This window comes from Rhamphochromis longiceps, linkage group LG22 (assembly GCF_057381845.1).
Source record: "Rhamphochromis longiceps isolate RC_006_pf linkage group LG22, R_longiceps_female_GT1.1, whole genome shotgun sequence".
NCBI lineage: Eukaryota > Metazoa > Chordata > Actinopteri > Cichliformes > Cichlidae > Rhamphochromis > Rhamphochromis longiceps.
The window spans coordinates 31,718,578-31,739,972 of record NC_140577.1 but is presented as its reverse complement, the minus strand read 5'-3'; the positions used below and the strand labels follow the sequence as shown (position 1 = coordinate 31,739,972).

Sequence of the window (21,395 nt, the reverse complement as noted above, 5' to 3'; positions counted from 1 at the left end):
TTGGTTGTTAAGTTGTTTACATATTTTCACCAGTTATATTATAGTTTCTCAACAGTACTTGTTTTAACTTGTTTACTGGTTCTCCTGCCTTTTTTGAAGAAAAATCTTTAAATAACCCCCCCCCCCCAAAAAAACCTTGATAACCAAACCACCACGGCTGCATTTTCATGCTTCGCAGCATCTTTTATTCTCACAATAATCACACGGCTGCTGTAACAGTACATTCAACGGCTGCAGCTCTCCACATCACCAACAACACAAGAAGAGTACATTTTTAATCTGGCGAGGCATGACTGTAGATGAGTCCATCTCACATGCAGCGGCATCCCCATCGCCCGCCTGAGGCCGGGGGGCCATCCGGCCGAACCTACTCCCCAGTCCGCTGAGCAGGCGAGGGAATCGGCCCGGACGGGGAAGTGTCCACTCTGGCGGTCGCCCGCGCATCCAGCGGCGCCGGTGACGAGGTGGTTCCTGGGGCCGCCCGCACCTCCAGCTGCAGCCCCGTAGCTGGTCCGGTGGCCACCCACATTGGCATGTGAGGGGTTTTTTTTTAATCCAGGTTTGCTTTTACTTCATTGGAAGTGTGGTTGGGACTATTGTCACCATAAAAATACCATGCCTCCTCCTCTCTACACACTGATGACAATTTGATTTACAACTCCATACTCGCTGAGATATGCCAGGTTTTTCGCTAATAGCGCTTTGCGAATCACCTTGTTGGTGCAAAAATACCAACAATTATACTTTATTCATGTATTATTATTGTATGTATTTTTGTGTGGTCTACCTTACAATATAAAGCACCTCCAGGCGACTGTTGTTGTGATTTGGAGCTATATAAAAATGTTACCTTTGGCAATTTTTGTAGGTTTGATGAAGGGAATGGGAACAAATGATATATTTTTATGACAGGCTGCAAATAACAAATTGCATAAAGGTACAATTTAAAATTGGTTCTTTACTCAGATGTCAGTTGTGTAGGCAGAACACTGAGTTAGGTGTCTTTTTTATGCTTGAATGAGTCATAAATCAGTGTTAAGCAGCTTAACAAAAGAGCGAGAGAGAAAATACATTCCTCTATAAAACGGTCAGGTACAAGGACTGGACTGAAAATGGGTGAAGAAGAAGCCAATGTACAAAAATAAACTACTGGTCAGAACTACATTTAAAAAAACAAAACAACCTACAAGTCTGTCTCTTTGGAAGGAAAATGTACTGAAACGAGTGGTGGCTCAAGACATTTACACAATATTGTAGATAAAAACTTTACAGCAAAAAATGGCACAATATGCTTGTGTCAAGATTACAACTGTATTATTCAAACATGTCTAATAATGAAGGACTTAAAAAAAGTGGATAACATAATCACAAAACCATCGCTGGAATTAAAAGGACAGAAAACCTGAAATGTGCACACGTTCAAATACACAAAAAACAGCTTCCCAGTGTCCTACATTCAAATTTGTCCCGTTACCATAGTGCAGCCATAGAATGAATGCGCTGCTTAAACTGCTGCCCACTGACAAAGCTATCACAGAACAGGTTGCATCTTAGAGTTTAAACCTTCCAACACATCATCCCTGAACTTTAAACTTTACACAAACAGCCAACAACTTTCAGTCATCATCATCACCAAACTTGATCTTCTTCCCCTGGAAGGCCAGGATTTGTCCTTGCTGCTCCTTCCTTCTCTTACTGGCCTCCCAGGATGGATGCAGTGCCTGCTGTGGTGCCCGATGTGAGAAGACACCTCCACCCCTGTGATCTTTTTGTCTCAGAACATCGCCTCTGCCTTGTCCCCTTCCTCTGCTAGCGGTAGCAAAGCCCTTATCCTCAGACTCGGGGTGTTTGCCATCGGGGTAGGGCTTGCTGTACTTAGACCCTGAACTTTTCTCCGGCTTCTGGAACTTGGGCTGTTTATTGAAATCTTTATTGTGTTTCCTAAATTTATCTCCACCTTTCCCTCTGCTAGCACCTCTACCCCCAGCTGCCTTGGTCCCAGCCAGAGAAGGACAGAAGAGAGACTCCAGCTTGGTCGTTTTTGATTTCAGCCTAGATTCAAGCTCATCGAGTTGATTCTCGAGCTTGTCCGAAGACACGTTCTCAGCAGAGTCCTTTCCTGCCTCAGCTCTCTTATCCGCCGCCATCTTCTCCATACTTTCGTCTTTTGGCTTTTTCTTTTTCTTCTTGAATTTGCTCACTTTTCCTACAAAGAAGCCGTCATCATCATCGCTCTCCTCCGACTGCGATGACTGCTTGTGGAACCGTTCCTCCGTGCTGTCATCAAAGTACTCTTTCTCTTCATCACCGAATGACTCTAAATCGCTCTCTTCCTCAGCTGGCTCAGCCTGGATAATGGGTTTCTCTTTTTTAACTGGAGGTTTATTTTTCACAATCTCCTTTATGTCACTAGTTTTTCCTGGTGCTGCTCTAACACTCTTAGGCTCCGTCTTTTTTTGTGCGTGAACATCAGAAGTTCCACCTTTCTCCATTTCTTCTCCGACTTCGGCAACAGCTCCATCTTCACTCTCTTTAAGACGTTCCTCCTCGCTGTTTTCCCTAAGCTCCTCTTTTCCCTCCTTTTTCTCTTGTAACTGCAGAGTCACCTTTCCTTCCACTGCCTTCCCTTGATTTTGCACTTTGTCCTTTCCTCCTCGCTTCCCGCTCTTCGTCCGCTCCTCTTTGAAGGCTTTTACAGCTGCTTTGATGTTCTCAATCTTCCTGCTGAATTGAGGGTGGGTGGCGATGCGAGCGATGGCCCGGTCAGATATGGTAGACTTGGGGTTCTTGCAAACCTGCTCAAAGCTGAGATTCTTCTGTAAGGCGGTCTTGGTCACCTGTAGATAAGTTGAAAAAAATATTTCAAAATGAAAAGATAAAGAATGAAATGGCTTGGAAGTCGTTGCAGAAATGATTTGCTGATAGGACAACAAGCCCACCTGATCGGGTACGAGGTTCTTCATGTCGTGGATCTCTTCCAGAAGTCTGGCGGCTCTCCTCTGATTCCTCTCCATCTCGGTCTCGTTCCCCTTCTTCTTCTTCAGCGCGCCAATCTGACGTGTCAGCTTCCTTATGATCAATGCCCTGACCCTCTTCACCTCCTTCCTCATCTTCACCACCTCGTTGTTGAGGTTCAGCACATCTGCCTCCTTTTTCTCCTCATCATGATCAGGTAAGGGATTCTTTTCCTGCTCCTTTTTTTCCTCATCTTCTTCCCCCTCACTTCCTTCTTCTTCCTCTTCTGTTTCTTCTTCATCTGTCTCTCCCTCCATCTCCTTCTCTTCGTCCTCAGCAGACGGCACCATTTTCTCCATTTTGTGCAGCATCATCTGTTGAAAAATAAATCCATATACTGCAATAAGAGCAAGAAGTGCAGCACTAGCAATGGTGCAAAAGAAAAAAGTCACGTGAGGGCGAAATGATCTTTTTTTACTCCCATATTAAGTAACCAGAATGCGAACGGTCATAAAAAATTCAAAGTGCAGTTCATTGATATTTGAGGTTATTTAATATAGAAAAAAATGTAATCATAAATATACATCAATTAGATTATTACATCCTCCAACAAACAGATGCATTCTCATAAACTTAGAATTAATGTATTAAAACCACAAAGGACCGGCTGCCTATTTGTGGAAGTCACCATGTTGTCTTGTCATGTTGAATACAGTGGCTGAGCTAAACTCTTGTCTTTTAAATTAGTGTCTGCACCTTCAGATGATATGAAACATCATTCCTATGTTTTATCATGTGAGAAGGAGTCGCCATTCACACACACATTCACACACTGGTGGAGGCAGCTACAGTTGTAGCCACAGCTGCCCTGGGGCAGACTGACAGAAGCGAGGCTGCCATCGGCCCTTCTGGCCAACACCAGTAGGCGGTAGGTGAAGTGTCTTGCCCAAGGACACAACGACCGAGACTGTCCGAGCCGGGGCTCGAACCGGCAACCTTCCGATTAACTCCCAGCCACGATCGCCCCGCAATCGTGGCTCAGATGCAGTTTTTATGTCCAAGTAACCACTGAAAGTACAGTAAGATTTTAGCTCATACATCAAAACAACTTTCCTCTGTGGCAGAGTGGCATGACGTCCCCCAAAGAAGGAGTTTGTTTCTGAAGTCCACCCCACACCAGAAATAAATAACATTAAATTAAATACACCGCATACTGCTTTACCGAAATTATCTCTTTTATGGAGCTTTTATCTAAACACAGATTGGAAACAACTTTTCTTACTACCGTTCTTCCGAGAAATCCAAAAAAAATGTGCTTAAATACCCGGCGGACCCTTCCAAAACAAACGTGGTTGAACACGCATGGACGCGTTTCACCACAAAAGAATAGCAATAAATAGCTCGCTCTACTTAAAACACGATTAAACCTGGCAACAAATCCAAAAGAGCATCGCTGCAAAGTTTTACCGCGACACTTACCGTTCAAAAAGGACAATTAAGAGCGAAAACTGAGCAAATCGCTTGGGCTAGCTGGGAGCGGCCATGTTTCGCACGCCTCCGACAGCGGCGTGACGTCAGACGTCAGCGAGTCAACGCCGCCGTGTCGTGAAAAGGGGAGGGCCTTCCGCGGACTGTTTTTATTTATTTCTTTGTTTCATGTGCATAAAACAACAACAATGGTGGATAATTGAAGAAGTGTGAATATTAGGATGAGCGAATGACGTGTCCAGTCATAGTTACCAGGCCGATATCACAAGTGAATCAACAGGGGGATGATGAAGCGGCGCAATGCGGACTGCAGCAAACTCCGACGGCCGTTAAAACGGAACCGAATCACCGAGGGTATATATAGCAGGTACAAAAAGGGGGCCGGGGGGACGTTATTGTATAACAATGGCGCCTAGTTGCATATGTCAAGACAAGGCGGCCAGTCTCTGCTCATGTTCATATTGAAGCGTATTGACGCTTTGTTCTCGAGCTGAATGAACATGCCCGCTTATTGTCATAATTATAGGCCTAGTGTGGCATCGTTTACACGGCTAGGCAGTTAAATTCAAATTCGGGTTAAATGTAAAAGAATAATGCAAATTGCGTTCAGCGGTCAATCCGCTTGACAAAAAAAATCCCAAACAAAAACTAAACAAAACCGTGAAGTCGTGGGGGGGAAATCCTGCTCGTGCTCGAGATGACAGCAGCAATGTCAGAGGCGCTCGTTTTGAAGTGGAACGGGTTCTTCTCACCTGTGCTTTGTCTGCCATACACCGGGGGCTAAATTTAAACACGTCAGTGGAAACCGTTAGCAGCAAACAAAACGAGTCCCCGGACCGGAAAAGCCACACACGATTCAAGCACGGCTCGCAATTTCAAAATAGCATGGCCTTTCCTATAGACTGATAGATGGCAGGCCAGAACAGCTGTGCAGCAAGCTAGCATGTCCAGACATGAAACTCTGTACATACTGTTTTGCCCCCAAAGGTGTTTGGATGGATTGTTCTGATCTTTTATTGATGGGAATAACTGTATGCGTCCGCGCTCTGTGCTTCACTGTTTTTTAGTGGTATTATTATGTTAATTTTTTCTCTGAAATTAAATATTTTTAGCTTTTATAGTGTGAAAGACAAATAAGCTCCATTTGTGTACAACTTTCCCACCTCTTTCATCAATTAAATTAATATAAGCATAAACGGAAGCTTTATGCTTTAAGTTTTTGTGGTCTTCTGCAGTAGACCTGAAAGTCACATGCTCACTCAAAAATGCAGTTTAGTGTTATTTGAGCTTCTGTTCTGTTCACACAAAATGCTGTGCAGCCCCATCATAAACTGAGAAGCCTGGTCAGCCTTGCTACAATGTTAGACACCCCAGGGACCAGGTGATCCTCAGATAATGAGCAAGCACTTGGTGATGATGGGGAGGAAGAACTCCCTCTTAAGACAAAGAGACCTTTGACAGAGCCAGGCTCAGGAAGGGGCAGCCACTAGGAACACTAACCCCCAAAATTGGCTGGGGACACTGTGGGAGAGAGAGACGAATGTCTGTGCCATGCAATAGTTTGGTATAAAACACGGAGTGCAGAGGAGAAGCATTCAGCCCCAGGAGCTTATAGCAGTATACCTAAGGGATAAGGATGGTTCAGGGAGCTTTTAGGACAACCGGATAACAAACTACCGAAGTCGAGCCCAGAAGTAACAAATGCACATACCAGTTTTTCAGCAGGAGGCAGGATTATTCCTACTTTTGCCTTCAATCCTAGAGCTAGCACTGCAGGTCGCACTGAAAACGTGGTTCCTATAAACATATTAGACTGTTGCATAAACCTGAGGCCCACATGACTGTCATTAAACTGTATCTAAATCCACAATAAGCCATCTTTAGTGGTTCTGCTTTATCTCCTTTTTTCATCTGTCCATTCACCTTCCTTTTTCCCCTGTGTTTTCCTCTGTCTCTTCTCCACAGCACGTTCCTGTACCTGAAGTTCCTGGTAGTGTGGGTGTTGGTCCTGCTGGCTGACTTTGTGCTCGAGTTCCGCTTTGAGTATCTGTGGCCTTTTTGGCTTTTCATTCGAAGTGTCTACGACTCCTTCAGATATCAGGGGCTGGTAAGAGCTTAGTTGTAATGACCCTGAACACACCGCTCCTTCCACTCAGTATAAATGCACGTTGGAAGATGAAACATCTAATATCTCCATCCTTTTCTCTCCCATGCGTTTTTAGGCATTCTCCGTCTTCTTTGTGTGTGTTGCGTTTACATCAGACATCATATGCCTTCTCTTCATCCCCGTCCAATGGCTGTTTTTTGCTGCCAGCACCTACGTATGGGTCCAGTATGTCTGGCACACAGGTTAGTCCAAGTTGGGTTTTTTTTCTTGCTATGTTTTTCCCTTCTGGCAGCCAAATGGCCACTTTCACCTCAAATACTCAGTGCGTAAGAAATTCAAAGCTGCCAAGTTTCTTCTCTGCTAACTTGATGTTTTTTTCCCCACGTCTCCTCCTTTCATGCAGAGAGAGGAGTCTGTCTACCCACTGTATCGCTGTGGATCCTGTTTGTGTACATCGAAGCTGCCATACGATTCAAAGATCTGAAGAACTTTCACGTAGACCTGTGTCGACCCTTTGCTGCTCACTGGTGAACATCAGTTTGTGATTTTTGCAACAATTTTCAATGTTCAGTAGTAAGAAATAAAATCATGACTTCCTTAATTTTTCTAATAATTGTACAAAGCACCGATTGTTTCCCCCCTACCTCCCAGTATCGGCTATCCAGTGGTGACTCTAGGCTTCGGCTTTAAGAGCTACGTTAGCTACAAGATGCGACTGAGGAAACAGAAGGAAGTGCAAAAGGAGAATGAGTTCTACATGCAGCTCCTACAGCAGGCGTTACCTCCAGAGCAGCAGATGCTGCAGAGACAAGAGCGGGAGGCAGAAGAGGGTAAGTCACAAAAACACATTAAAGGGGTTCTGTAATATTTTTCAACCATTTCTTTCATCTATATTCTGGTACTATTGTATGTTCTCATATTAAATAAGTGTTTCAAATAATAAAATGTGTATATATGGACGTAATCCCTGCTAGTCAGAAACTCGGGTTTCAGACAGGATGGAGAGCCATTCATTTCTTTCTTTATCCAAACAGTTTAACCACAGATAGTTTGCCACTGTGTCATGGGGCTAATGAAAAATGTGATCGCTAATTATTATTGAAGCTTTCACTTGAAGGCGTGCTTTCACCAATGCAGTTTAGAAAAAGTCTGCACACTGTTGTCTTCTATCACTTAGCTTTACTTAAGAACTAAGACCTCTAGATATGAGGCCATCTGGACTAACAAGTGTCTAATATACCATCAGAAGTATTGCGTGCCAGTCACATTGTGGTGATTAATGGCACGTCAGTCAGCATTTTCCCAAAGCTGGACGCACCGGCAGGCATCAGCATTAACTGTCCAGTTGTCATGAACAGCTCATTAAGTTGCAGCTGATTATAACACATACTTGTACAGGATGTCAGTTCAGGCTTCAGACACTGATTTCAATCTTTAGCAGAAGATGGCATTGACGCTTGTCATTGTGCTGCTTCTTGTTTTGTCCAGTGAATAATTCCAAATGTAGAAAGTGAGGCGTCGAGTACAGCACAGATCTCATACAGAGCGTTGAACCCAGTTTATTTTCCTTTTTTTCCCTTTAAAGCTACAAATGACAGAAACACTTCCCATGTAAGCAATGTAAGCTGAAAGAGTGAAGTCACTGTCATTTTACATCATTGGCCACAAACAGCTCACTTTGATCTTAAGCAGGCTGGATCAGACCAGTGAAACTGTGGTCAAAAAGTGGATAGTGGAAAAACAGCAACGTTTTTTAATCATTTAATTGTTTATGTTTTACTTAATTACTTTGGTGTAGTTTAAATGCCAATGATGGGGAGGGACGTTTGTTCTGGCTGATTCTGGCCCCCAGACCACATGTTTGACACCTCTGGCGTTATAAGCTGACTGTTCGTGTTAAGAATTTGTATAAAAACAGCTTGGAAAAAAAAAACTAAAGAATTTTTAAAAAGAGAATAAAGAAACAAGCAAATGTTCTGACTTTAACACTGCTACAAATGTTGAGCTGTTCATAAGCTCACATAGACGTAATCAGCCATCGCTGTATATGAACAAGGCTGGTATCCTGCTTGTGGATATGTTACCTTTTGGGCTTGAAGTGGGAAATAAACAAATGCAGTAACAGTTGCAGTTATTGATGTTAAAGGGGATGAAAGAGTTATAAGAAGAGAGTACTGTTTGGCTAACCCTATATATGTTTCACACTCCTTCTAAAGGCCTGTTGGTCAAGCTTTAACATCAGAGTTGGGTCATGGTCGGGGTAAGGATTTGGCATTCGGATGTGATAGTTGAAGCTGGTTGATCACATTCCTAGACTAGGTGATACAAGCAGACCTCAACTCGTCATGGGATGGGACGTACAGCATCATTTCACTACATGGTGTTATGTAAACTAGATGACTCAGTGCACACCTGTTTAACTTAACCTTTCAGTTTTCATCAGAAAATGCTGATGTGGCTACTAGTCATCGCTTTCTTAGAAATTCACAAGTTGGTAGTTTATGTTTTGAAATGATCTGTTACGCTTCAGATGCTCTGCTTTGCTTTCAAACCGCATACAAACCGAGATGCAGAACTAGACCCAGCTTTTTTTTTCTGCGGCTCGGCCCAGATTTTTAGAGTTCGTTTGACAGCGCATACACCTGCTGAGACAAACTGAACAAAACAGGAAATGCACCAGATTTGGTCCCCCCCCTAAACAGGTTAGGTCTGAAATCACTCTTTTCTGTTAATACAAAACAGGAAACCCAGCTGCTGCCACAAGGCTGTTTTTTATACACACACACACATATACATATATATATATATATATATATATATATATATATATATATATATATACATACATATATATTAGGGGTGCAACGATACACAAAATTCACGGTTCGGTTCGATACTTTGGTGTCACGGTTCGATATTTTTTCGATACAAAAAAAAAATGTTCATGCCTTTTTAATTTGTCATTTATTAAAATTATAAATATATATTTTAACACAAAAGTACAGTTTTTAAATTTAACCCTAACCCTTGTGCATGTTGTTTTTTAGCTCGTCATATTGCAGCCACAGAAATTCTTTTGTCCATGAAACCATAAAGCTGCACTTTCTTTTTACCTTATAGTCTGATTTGTCATAACTTCTCCGTTTTGTGGTAAGCTTTTCTTTGGCTGTCACTTCTTCACCCTGACCTGTCTTATTTGGCTCAGCAGAACTAAAATATATATCTGTCTGTGAAGGTTCTCAATCATCCAGGTCATCGTAGTGAAATATATATCCTGCCGCACTCACATAAGCTCAGCGATTCTCTGCGCGATCAACCTCTCACATGTTTAAGCTGCGGGAGATTTCACTTGTCATGTTTGCATAGTAAGCTAACAATTAATAAGACGATGTCAGAGGAATTGGTGCACAAATTATCATCACTCACAGATCAGTGCTGTCGCTCTCTATACACAGTTCGCGCGATTGCAAAGTGAAAGCAAAAAAACAAGCGCAAATTCAAACACGATTTCAATATGTCACATATTGACAGTGGCTCACCCAATGACATAATTACCCAGCTACATTTCTGAAAGAATGCAAAAGCATTGACATATATTTTTCCTTCCTACAATAGCCGACAGGCAGGGCAGAGATAGCCCCGGGACGTCGGGCTAGCGATATTGCGAGCCCTGTATCTGATTGAGGAATCACTCATCTTTGGAAAAGAGAGTTTATTACAGAGAAATGTCTCTTTCCAAAATAAAAGCTATACTATCCGCTTCTTCTGGGCTATATTCTCAGCAGCATATTAAACACATCAGGTCTCCATAAGGAGAATCCTGTGCTAACAGCTGTCTAAATGACTCGGCTAAAGTTTGTAGCATGCATGCTTGTTGTTTTTGTCTTTGCACTAGGATGATGTCGGTGTAAATGTGCAGTCATATTCGTTGTGTTCCCACTAGTGCTTTCAGGTTAATCTCGTTGAAATAACCTTAACGCCGCAACACGGCAAATCTCCGTTAACGAGCTACCCTATACAGAGGGGCTAGACGGCCAACACGTTAACGAGCTAACTGCGCTAACACACTAGCTCCCACCCATGTAATTGAGCATTGCATGGCACATCCAACATACTGTTTTACTTTAGTCCATGACTCACTTACCTTCAGGGTCATACGTCACATGAAAATCAAAATAATTCCAAACGCCAGATCTGAATGAGGGTGGGGAGGTCCACTTCTGTCTCGCTAGCTTGCCCTGCGCTCTTCCTTCTGACCATGCTGTCTGTGTTGAGTGCTCAGTGAATCTGCGTTCGACTACTCCGCCTAGGCTGCACTCTCGAGCCTAGGCGGAGTAATCAAATGCAGATTCACTGAGCGCTCAACACAGACAGCATCGTCAGAAGGAAAGTTGATAAAATAAATTACAAATTTTGTATTGTTCTTTTTTTTTTTCTCCCCTTTGGTTTTCTTTCTTTCTCTCCCCCTCTTTCTTTCATTCTTTCCCCCTGTCCTATCCCACAGTCATGTCTGTCCCGTTTGCAACTGAAAATAAAATAAATTCATAATTATAATAAAGGTCAATCAAATGGACCAATATGATGATCCACTTAAAATAAATCCTCTTGGCATCTTTCTTGGCCTCAAGACAACAATTCTGATGGCTATAGATCCAAACGGGACACAAAAAAAAAAAAAAAATTTGAAAAAATTGAAAAAAAAATGCGTACCGAACCGAAAGCACTGTATCGAACGGTTCAATATCGATACAAATATCGTTGCACCCCTAATATATATATATATATATATATCTATCAGGGATTGCCAAGGTCATCACTCATTCTCTGTTTATGACCAAATATGAATCCAGTTTGCATTAGTATTTGCTTCAATTCATCTACTGTGTTTTTCTGTGTGTTCTAATGCTGTATTCAATTGCTTTCATCCAGCTGCCTTAGCTAAAGGAATCTCAGAGGTAGAGCCCACAGTGGTGTCCCAAAACGGAGCACCTCCTGGAAAGAAAAGCACTTCAGTACCGTTACCTGAGCTGGAGTACCGGGAAAAAGGGAAGGACACTTCTGCAAAAGAGGGCAAAAAACAGAACACAGTTGGAATCAATAACAACAGTATTATACACGCACTGGACTCCAAACTACAGGAGACGGAATATATTGAGAACTACGTTGGGGCAAAAAGACTGAACAACGACCTGGCAGGCGACAACACGCACGCCGACACCAACACTCACACTTCTTCTAAAGAGGAAATTGGGGGGATGGGGAAGAACTACAAAAATGCCAGCGGAGGAGGCGGAGGCAGCAACTCGTCACCTCGGAATCACAGTTCTGCCAACGGCAGCGTGCCGCCAGGTTCCTCAGCTAATAAGAATGAGAAGAAGCAGAAGGGAGCAGGGAAGGGGCAGAAGGATCCGGTGGAGAACTGCATCCCCAATAACCAGCTGGGAAAGCCAGATGCTCTAGTGCGGTAAGACACCCCCGTTATCATTTTCCGACATCCATTTTTTTACTTGGATACTTTGAGGGACACTCACTACTTGCCACGTTTCCTTTTGTCTATCTCTGCTGGATAGCCAGCTTAGTCATATTTCAACACTGAAGCTGCTAAAACAACACTAGCATTATGTACTATATTAGAACAACTCTACACTGAAACTGATTCTTTTAGGAAATGTGTTTGCTAATATTGCCGTGTCCCTTCCCAAAGACTGGAGCAGGATGTGAAGCGTCTGAAGGCAGATCTTCAGGCCAACAGGCAGCTGGAGTCGGAGCTGCGGAGTCAGCTTTCCTCTCTGAGCAGCCAGGATCGTAGCCTGCGCTCCGAACTGAGCCAGCTGCGCCAGGACAACGAGCTGCTACAGAACAAGTGAGTGCATGTACACTTAATTGTCAGGACCACTACAGTCAAAAGAAAAGATCAGTATTTCCAACTGAAGTGATTCATATTTGACTGTATTACTCTGTTTTCGGACCTCCCCAATCTTCCATATGCATATATGGAAAGCCAGAAGAGGCAGCAGCAAGCCGCTAGCACAGAACAAAGCAGGAAAGACAACAGATATAATATTGATTATCTAAGAATGTCAAACTCATTTTAAACTGTGAGCAACAGCCCGATTTGAGCGGGGCAGACCAGTGAAACACCCCTCTCTATCAACATAAAGATATTTAACGGTACACCTAATCCCTGCAATAGCTTGGTATTAGAAAAAGAAATGCAAGTGAAAGAAATATTCTGCCACAACTTTTTTTATTTCTTACACATAAATGATAAGAAATACAGAAATTGTTCTGGTAGCTTATTATAAAACAGAAAGTTGTTTTATTTTTTCTTCTTATTTTTATTGCTTCGAACCTGTTGTTAAAAACAAAACAAAACACAAACAAACAGAAATTTCTATATCGGTTAAAAAAAACAGGATGTCTGTTGTTATTGTCATTGTTATTATTATTGTTATCATTGTTTATTTGTTACTTTGATGTAAATACAATAGGCTGTGGAGGAGGTCTTTATCTTTAGGAAAAGCTGTAAAATGTAAAATACAGTTTGAAGTTCAAAACTTATGCCCTCCTTAATATTTTGGAAACATGTCTAGTGGGCCGGTTGGGAGTCGTTGCCAGGCCCAATTTTGGCCCCTAGATCTTATGTTTGACACCCATAATGAAAGATATAACATGAAAGGAGAAGCTGGGGTGGAGGTGGTTTGTAAAGTGGTTTGCAGATAAGATATTTTGGGGAAGGCAGTTTGGGTTAGTGATATAACCTCAAGGATAATTGTATATTAAGGAAATCTGTCCTAATGATATTTACAATGATATAGAAAAACACATTTTATTCTTGATCACAGCTTGCACGCTGTTGCATTTATTTATTAGTGCAAGAAAAAGTATGGGGAATTTCCATCCTTCTATTCCAAGGAGTTACTGTCATTGATGATGCACTAATCTGATCTAATCTTAAGTGTGAATCTATTGCCACAAGGTGCCAGTAGCAGCATTAAAATTCATTAGTAGTATAGCGCATTATATATAGCATAGTGACACAGCATCAGATAAATGTAAACACAAAAGTAGCCTTGTAGTGCTTTCACTGGAGTTGAGCTGATCTGCCTGGACTGCGGCTGGATTTTTGTAGCCTGCCTGCTAACACTGTGTGATTTGCATTTTTTTTGTTTTTGTCTGGTTTTTTTTCTTCACAGTTTTTCAGATTCAAGTTTCTAAAGTTGTGTTCCACTGAAGAGAGGCAGATTAGTGCCATTTGTTCCCATAATGCGACTGTAGGAGTGTAGATTTGTCTTTAGGACCTCAGTGTACATTTATTTTAAACTTCATGGCCCAAGATCAGAGCAGTGAACATGCATCATTTTGCACTAATGTTCAAGTTTGGTTCATCTGTTCAGCTCGTTTCCAGTTCTATATTTTTATTCATAGGAACTGTAGAGAAATTTGCATGAGTCACAGTTTAAAATAATCCCCGTTTATCTTCTACTGGGCATTGGTGCAGCTCTTTAGTTCATCCACTGTTTAAAACGAGCTGTTTGAGCTTCTCCCTGTTTAAGGCCACACTCCTTTTAAACCAACAGAAACTGAGTACTTTAAGTTATTGGTGCTGGAGGTGGTTGTGCAAGCCACAGAGTCATGGAATGTATTTTCACAAGTGCTTTTTGCATTTTGGCTTCGTGTGTCGTTCATCTGAGATTGTATTTACCTCAAATTTAAGACCTGCCAAGGACCAGGTGATTTTTTTTTTTTAATGTGGTAATATGTACAACTTTATAATTCTAAATAAGGTGTACTTTCATTTTTTAACATTACCATATAATACTTTTCAGAACGGACTGCCCCGTGCATGAGGCTGCACGGTGCTAATGCGTTAACGAGCTAACGTGTTGACGGCGTGCAGCCCCACGCACAGGTGATCTGCGTTAACTCGCTAACGGAGGCTATGTCCACACTAGCCCGGATAGATTTGAAAACGGCGTTTTTGTCTGAAAATGCTCTGCGTCCACACGAGCATTTTCAGTCGTTTCACAGAGTTGTGTGTCCACATTGAAACGGGCGAAAACGCTTACGTTCCAGTTCTGTGCATGTGTGAAAGGCAAGACGCTTCGACCTGCCTCATTTCTGTCTGTCGTTTATTTACTTTCCGGCTCGTTGAAACATCACCGCAAAATGTCGATGAAAAGCGCCAAGTTTTTTAAATGGACTAATAATGAGGTGGAGTTGTTGCTGCGAGTAACACAAAAGTACAAAGTTGCAAAAGCGAGTGAGAATTAAAGAATTTGAAGAAAAGCTATCTGGAGCATGTACAAACTGATATTAATCTTTAATGCGCTGTCAAAATTGAGAGCAAACAAAACAATTGCTGTGTAATGCCCTCCGCTATCTTTGTTTAATTGGTCACATGACTGCATCACATGACTAAAATGTGTCATCGTTTTAGAAAGTCTCCTTTTCGCTGTCCACACTGCCATGAAAGCACTGTTTTCAAATGTGAGCGTTTTCGAAACGCTGCGTTTTCCATCAGCGAAAACAGCATCTCACTGTGGACGGGAGGCCAAAACGGAGAGAAAACGATGCGAAAACGCATTAGTGTGGACTTAGCCGGAGATTTGCCGCGTTAATGCGGTTATGGCGTTAACGTCATTTTAACAATATTAACGCTGACAGCACTAATTTATATAGCACAAAGTCACAACAAAAGTCGCCTTAAGGGTCTTATATTGTAAGGTAAAGACACCAAAGTAATACAGAGAAAATTCCAGCAATCTGACGACCACCTATGAACAAGCACTTGGAGACAGTGGGAAGGAAAAACTAAATTTTTAACTGGAAGAAGCCGCTGGCAGAACCAGGCTCAGGGATGGGAAGCGAGGGAGACCGGACCTAATAGAGATCAATAATAATAATGAATGATTAAATGTAGCGTGGTTTAAAAATACATAGAGAGTGAAAAGAGGTTAATGAAGAGGAAACGTGGATCAAAGGAAGCCTTCAGGAGCCTGGGCCTATAACATCTAAATGAATACACCAAATATTCTCAATGATTTCATTGTTGACTATTTTTTCCTGTGTCCTCCAGGCTCCACAGTGCTGTCCAGGCCAAGCAGAAGGATAAGCAGACCATCTCCCAGCTGGAAAAGAGACTAAAGGCTGAGCAAGAGGCTCGGGCTCTGGTTGAGAAACAGCTGGCTGAGGAAAGGAAGAGGAAGAAGATGGAAGAGGCCACTGCCGCCAGAGCTGTAGCTCTTGCAGCTGCAACCAGGTACAAGCCCTCACTATTTTTGTCTTTTGACTCTTAGCTGTTTTGTTTTGGGGCATTTTCAGCTCCTAAAAAGTTTTTCTTTTCCTCCTCTGCCCAACAGAGTGGAGTCGACCGATTCGCTCCGCAGTCGTATCAGAGAGCTGGAGACAGAGTGTAAGAAGCTCAGCATGGATATGAAACTCGCAGAGGAGCAGATTAGAGACCTGGAGGGCAAATGTCAGGTGAGCCTGAGAAGCAGAGTCTTTCCTTTATTATAACTGCGCCTTGTTCTTGTCAGTGTTTGCATACCAGGTTTAAATTGATTGGAAAGTACATTATTTAATTGCTCCGAATATAAATGCAGTTAACGGGCTGCTGCAGGACTCCAGCATATTTTTCCCCTGTTCTAAATGCTTAGTGTAAGTAACTGTTATTTTATAGCATAATAATGTTGTCTCACTTTCCTTTTCTGTTTCTCTCACTCCTGCCTCACAAAGGAGCTGCGCAAGTATAAAGAGAACGAGAAGGACACCGAGGTGTTGATGTCAGCGCTGTCCGCCATGCAGGAGAAGACCCAACACCTGGAGAACAGCCTCAGCGCCGAGACCAGGATCAAACTGGACCTCTTCTCTGCACTGGGGGATGCCAAGAGGCAGCTGGAGATAGCACAAGGTAAACTGCTGCTGTAGGAATCCAGTCATTTGCTCCTGAATTTCTAGTTCTCCCTTTGATTGAAGCACTTGCCTGCTCACAAGAACTGTGTCATCTGTAATAGAGAGGATGAAATTCTAACACAATGACTAAAGGGCTCTTGAAGAGGATATTAGAAATGAGGAAATATTTTTATGAGACGTGTCTTTTCAGCAGTTGAGATGCTCTTTCTGCTGCTGAAACTGCAGTGCTAGGGGCGCAGCAATTCTAAACTTGTTCCATAATCTTTTGTAACCTAATGGCTCGACAAACCTCCGTCTGTCTCTGGGAGCAAAATTGATAAACGACAGCCGCTACAGCAACACCATAAATCCCCAGCTACACGAGTGTAAGGAAGCGTTTGAGGTCTTGCTTTCAGCATCACAGCATGGCTTTTTTCCTAGTTTTATCTAGTGATTACTTCTTACTTCAGTGATTGCAGTGAGGATCATGTCTTCGCTTTGTTTCATTTGTGTAAACACAGAAGCAGCAAAGCAACGAATTTCAATTACATTTTGCCTCAAGGCACTTTATGTTTTAAGGTAAATACTCTAAAATAATAATGATGAAATTCCCAACAATTGGACAACCCCCTTATCAGCAAACACTTAGAGACAGAAGGAAGGAAAAACTCCCTTTTAACAGGAAGAGAAGCAGACTAAGAAGGTGAATCGACTGGTTAGCTGGGCCTTTCTGTGTCGAGTTTGCATATTCTCCCAAATTCAAAATGCTGGTTTAATTGGTGACACTACATTTGCCATAGCTGTGACTGTGTCTGTCTATATTTGTGTGTTTGGATGGGTCCATCTCAGACACAGGCCCCACCCACCTGTTATTAAAACTTCCTGTTTTCAAGCACAAGTAATCTGAAGACGTCTCATAGAGAGTGGGAAGAAAGCTAAAACATGCCATACCAAGACTGGTTTAAAATGAATAAGATGAATGATAATTATTTTAAACTATGAGGGTCAAGTGTGTCAATACTTTTTTTTAAACAGTAATTGATCATGTTGATGGTGTTTTTATTGAACACAATGCTGTAATTCATTACACCTCACGTGAGAGTGTGGTTGTCAAGTGCTGACTTAATCTCAGTAAACTGCAGTTAGATTTTAATGAAAGAAGGCAAAGCCCAGGTGAAACTAATCACCTTTAAAATATGTTATTAATTCCACCTGTGCTTGACACCATATCTTCTTCTTCCTACTAGCTTTTATATTCTTTGACTTGGTGAATTACGGCATTTTTAGCTAGCTATTACGGCCCTTGGTTGCATAGTGTGGGACTAGCTACTCTCCTTATGGTGGCTGTGGTTTCCAGATTTGAATGACATTACTACAGGCTAAAAGCAGGTCTTCAGCAATGTTACTGAAAAACAGTAGATAAGTTAGGAAGCCACTGAAAAATTACCCTGAAATCATGTTGCAAACTGCATGAAAGCCATGGACTGTTAATATTTTTGTTGCCCCTCATGTTTAAAACCAAAACCAACACACAAAAAAATTGTACAGTGTGTCTTTGTTTTGACTCCCCCCCCCCCCACCCCCCAGGGTTCTTCCTGGTAAAATGTAGTTCTTCCTTCCCATTGTCACCAAATGCTCACTCATAGGGGGGTCATTTGATTGTTGAAGTTTTGTCTGTATTATTGTAGGATATTTACCTTACAATATAAAGCACCTTGAGGCGACTGTTGTGCTTTTCTTGGAATATAAGTAAAACTGAATTAAAAAGAAGGTGGCTTTAATATAACTGGGAAACTGGTCTTGTGAAACATCACTGCCTACCTAATAATGAGATGAGAACAGGAAGATGAGAGAAATTCATCTAAACTCATGATTTGTTCTTTTATTTTATTGTAGTTTAGTTTTTTTCTTTTGGTCACGTTTATAAAGTTGATCCCGTCCCTTTAATATTTCGGGCTGTATTAGCCCAGAAGGAAGTCAGAAATGAGGCTTTGCTATGAGAGCACACCTAAGGCTGTTTGATGTTCGGTCTGTCCGCCCCTCTGCTGTTTGTAATACTGTGAAATGAACGTTGTGTTTTTCCCACTCATCTCATCCCATCCAGGTCAGATCCACCAGAGGGAGCAGGAGATTGCAGAGCTGAAGCAGAAGATAGCAGAGGTGATGGCAGTGATGCCCAGCCTGTCCTACTCGTCAGATGGCAGCAACCTGAGCCCCGTGACCCCGCACTACTCCTCCAAGTTCATGGACAATAGTCCCTCCTCCCTGGACCCCAACGCCTCAGTTTACCAGCCCCTTAAAAAGTGACTCTGACATCCACGTTTGTCAGACGGGACTTTTCCTTTATTTTGATCTCAGTTCTGGTTTCGGGTTATTTTACATTATTTTCAAGCTTACAAAGCCCCGGAAAGTTTTTGCACTTTCAACACGCACACACAGACACACACAGCCCCTCCATACATCTGGGTATTCGCTCTGGGTGTTTTTTATTTGGGTTTTTTGTCCTATTTATTTTAGGGGGGGGTTGAATTTTGCTTGTTTGTTCATTTTGGGTTGTTTTTAGTTTTGAGGGTGTGTTGTTTTTTTTGGATTTAGCCATCAGACAGCGCGATCTGTTTGAAGGTTGGAGAAAGGAACAAACATTGTTTGGCCAAATGTACTGAAGAGCCATCATGCATCGCTTCGTGTCAGTCTTCTTTTAGTGTAAAGCATGAACCTCCCTCACAGGCATATATTTCTTTCTCTCTCTCTCTTTGTCGTCTGGATTAAACTGACAGACAGGCTTTTAGTTTAAGAAGAATTAGCTTCTTTTTTTTCTTTCCATGATGGTTTGTAGATGACAGAAGGCATACTTTCAGTGCAGATGTGAATTCGAAGCTCACCTGTAAAGTAAAGCCCTGTGAGAGATACATGAATGTAATACTGTTCATGTTTTGATATCAGCATTAACATAAATCAGTGATTGTTTGTTTCGGGTTTTTTGTAATATTTCAGTTCAGTCACGCCGATGTACATTTCTTCTGATTTAGTGATACTGAACAGATGATCATTTGCTGTGTTTCTCGGATACACTTTTAGTCTCTCAATGCTGGAATAGCGGTTTCTCCAGGATTATCAGTAAGTGGATGAAGCAGATGTAGACTACTACTCCTTGATTGGACGTGGCACTGCCGAAAAAAAGAAAAATGTTCCATCAACATTCAGTTGTTTGCTGCAGACACCTCTCTTCTTCTTCTCCCTTCTGGACCAAATTAGAACCGGTTAAGGCCATATCATTCGCTGGATTTAATGATGTCGAGGTAACCACCCCGCCCCTCCCGTTACCTTTATTTGGGGATCTCACAGTGCCTTGCAGTTTCTCTTTTTCAAAAAAAATGCAGAAAATACATACTTTGCAATCCTGGGATTTAAAAGCTTCAAACCTGTTTTCTCTCTCTTTATCCTGTTCATCCACTCACACGCGTTCATCAGTATTCAAAAGCTAAACCGATTACGTGTCATATCGCAGCTAATTGACCAGCTGCGAATTTAAAGGGAAAGCCTAACTCTGGTACATGGTACGCATTGTTTCACGGTGACACAGTCTTGGTATGCCAAACACCAAACCAAACTGATTGTCTTGCCCTCTTGCCGGCATTTTGTTGTTTACAGCGATGTACATTGACTTATCGAGGAATGTTTTCTTTCTTTCGTTTGGGTTCTTAAGTGCCAAGTGTTGCCATTCTGTTTCCATCCATACTTTGATTGATGTAGCTAGCATAATGTTTGCAGGAAAAAAAAAAAGAGTGCTGTTATGTTTTTGTTTTGTTTTGTTTTTCGGTTTTGTTTTGTTTTTTTTGTCAGTAGAACATATTCGGATAGTGTTGTGTTTACAAAAGGTTCTGGGCCGATCATGATGAAGCAGCAGAAGCAGATGGTCAGTCGGACTGCTCGTGTTATTCGCACATTTATTTATTTGTGACAGCCTTTTTTTTTTCCCTTCTTTTTTAAATTGAGTGACACTTCTTTGATATTTCCCATCACGATCAGTTGGTTTCCAGTGTTTTCTAACCAGGAAGGATTGTGTGAATGTGTCGTGTTGGGAAGAGGTTACCCCTGAACCATTTGACCATGTTGTGATGTCATGTTGCCTACCTGGGGGGGAAAAAAAAAAAAGAAAAAAAAAAAAAAAAAGTATTGTTTGTGGATCGCTCTGGCGTTGTGAATTCAGTTCTCAAGTTGCTTTTACAAGTTTGTGTAGAAGGAAGAGAAGGTTTTAAAAAGTGCTTTGTTTTATCTTTTTATTGCTCCACCATGTTTTTGTTTTCTTTACTCAAAGTGATGGTGGCTGTGTCACACTTTTCACTTTGGTCATCACTATTAAAGAAAGTCTTGCTGGTGGCAACGCAAAGCTGTTGAGTCTGTGTACGTGTCATGTTCTGTGTGTGGACTTTCACAGGCCTTTTACATAAAACTTATCACAACATGGGGACAGTGTGATCTGCAGAATTTGCAGAGTAAACAAGAAAACGTACCAGTCAATATTCTCAAGGAAAATATCGAAACTTGTGAGACTTGTAATTTGTATGTGCTGTTTTCTATTCACACTCATTTAAAGCAGTAGCTTGAGCTTGCTGACACCTCCCAAACCTTTAATCTGGGTTTATTTGTTTTGTTCATGTTGTTATGTCTGAACTTAGACAAAAAACACATGCCCTATAATTCAATGGTGATTTCAGGTGCTATTTGTAAATGCCTACTCTGTTTTTTTTTTTTTGGTTTGTTTGTTTTTGTCTCCCCCCCCCCCCCCCCCTCCCATGTAACCTGATATAAGCTTCATTCACTCATAAGGTAGACCAGGGGGGTCAAACATAAGGCCCAGAATTAGGCAAAGACTCCAATTCAGCCCTGCTGCACAGCTTTGGAAAATGCGAAGGAGGTTATTCATGGTACTCCAAAGTAATTAGGTAAT

At 41.9% G+C, this 21,395-nt stretch overlaps 2 protein-coding genes across 2 annotated transcripts; one reads left to right on the top strand and one right to left on the bottom strand.

Annotated features, from left to right (window-relative positions):
* Nucleotides 1-938: 938 nt before the first annotated feature.
* On the bottom strand, nt 939-4,575 carry srfbp1 (serum response factor binding protein 1). Its single transcript, XM_085396955.1, has 3 exons — nt 4,435-4,575; nt 2,940-3,329; nt 939-2,837 (listed from the first exon to the last, which is right to left on the bottom strand). The coding sequence occupies exons 2-3, from the start codon at nt 3,327-3,329 to the stop codon at nt 1,617-1,619; spliced, it is 1,611 nt and encodes a 536-aa protein (XP_085253081.1). The 5' UTR covers nt 4,435-4,575; the 3' UTR covers nt 939-1,616.
* On the top strand, nt 4,571-20,824 carry maco1a (macoilin 1a). The gene is made up of 11 exons (XM_085396953.1): nt 4,571-4,810; nt 6,409-6,550; nt 6,666-6,792; nt 6,954-7,077; nt 7,202-7,380; nt 11,480-12,014; nt 12,255-12,413; nt 15,630-15,812; nt 15,913-16,033; nt 16,289-16,463; nt 18,549-20,824. The coding sequence occupies exons 1-11, from the start codon at nt 4,728-4,730 to the stop codon at nt 18,749-18,751; spliced, it is 2,031 nt and encodes a 676-aa protein (XP_085253079.1). The 5' UTR covers nt 4,571-4,727; the 3' UTR covers nt 18,752-20,824.
* The last annotated feature ends 571 nt before the right edge of the window (nt 20,825-21,395 follow it).

Coding starts and splice junctions, on each gene's coding strand:
- srfbp1 (XM_085396955.1), bottom strand. CDS start 3,329: ATGATGCTGCACAAAATGGAGAAAATGGTGCCGTCTGCTGAGGACGAA. Junction 2,838..2,939: donor AGAACCTCGTACCCGATCAG/GTGGGCTTGTTG, acceptor ACTTATCTACAG/GTGACCAAGACCGCCTTACA.
- maco1a (XM_085396953.1), top strand. CDS start 4,728: ATGATGAAGCGGCGCAATGCGGACTGCAGCAAACTCCGACGGCCGTTA. Junction 6,793..6,953: donor CCAGTATGTCTGGCACACAG/GTTAGTCCAAGT, acceptor CCTTTCATGCAG/AGAGAGGAGTCTGTCTACCC. Junction 7,381..11,479: donor AGAGCGGGAGGCAGAAGAGG/GTAAGTCACAAA, acceptor GCTTTCATCCAG/CTGCCTTAGCTAAAGGAATC.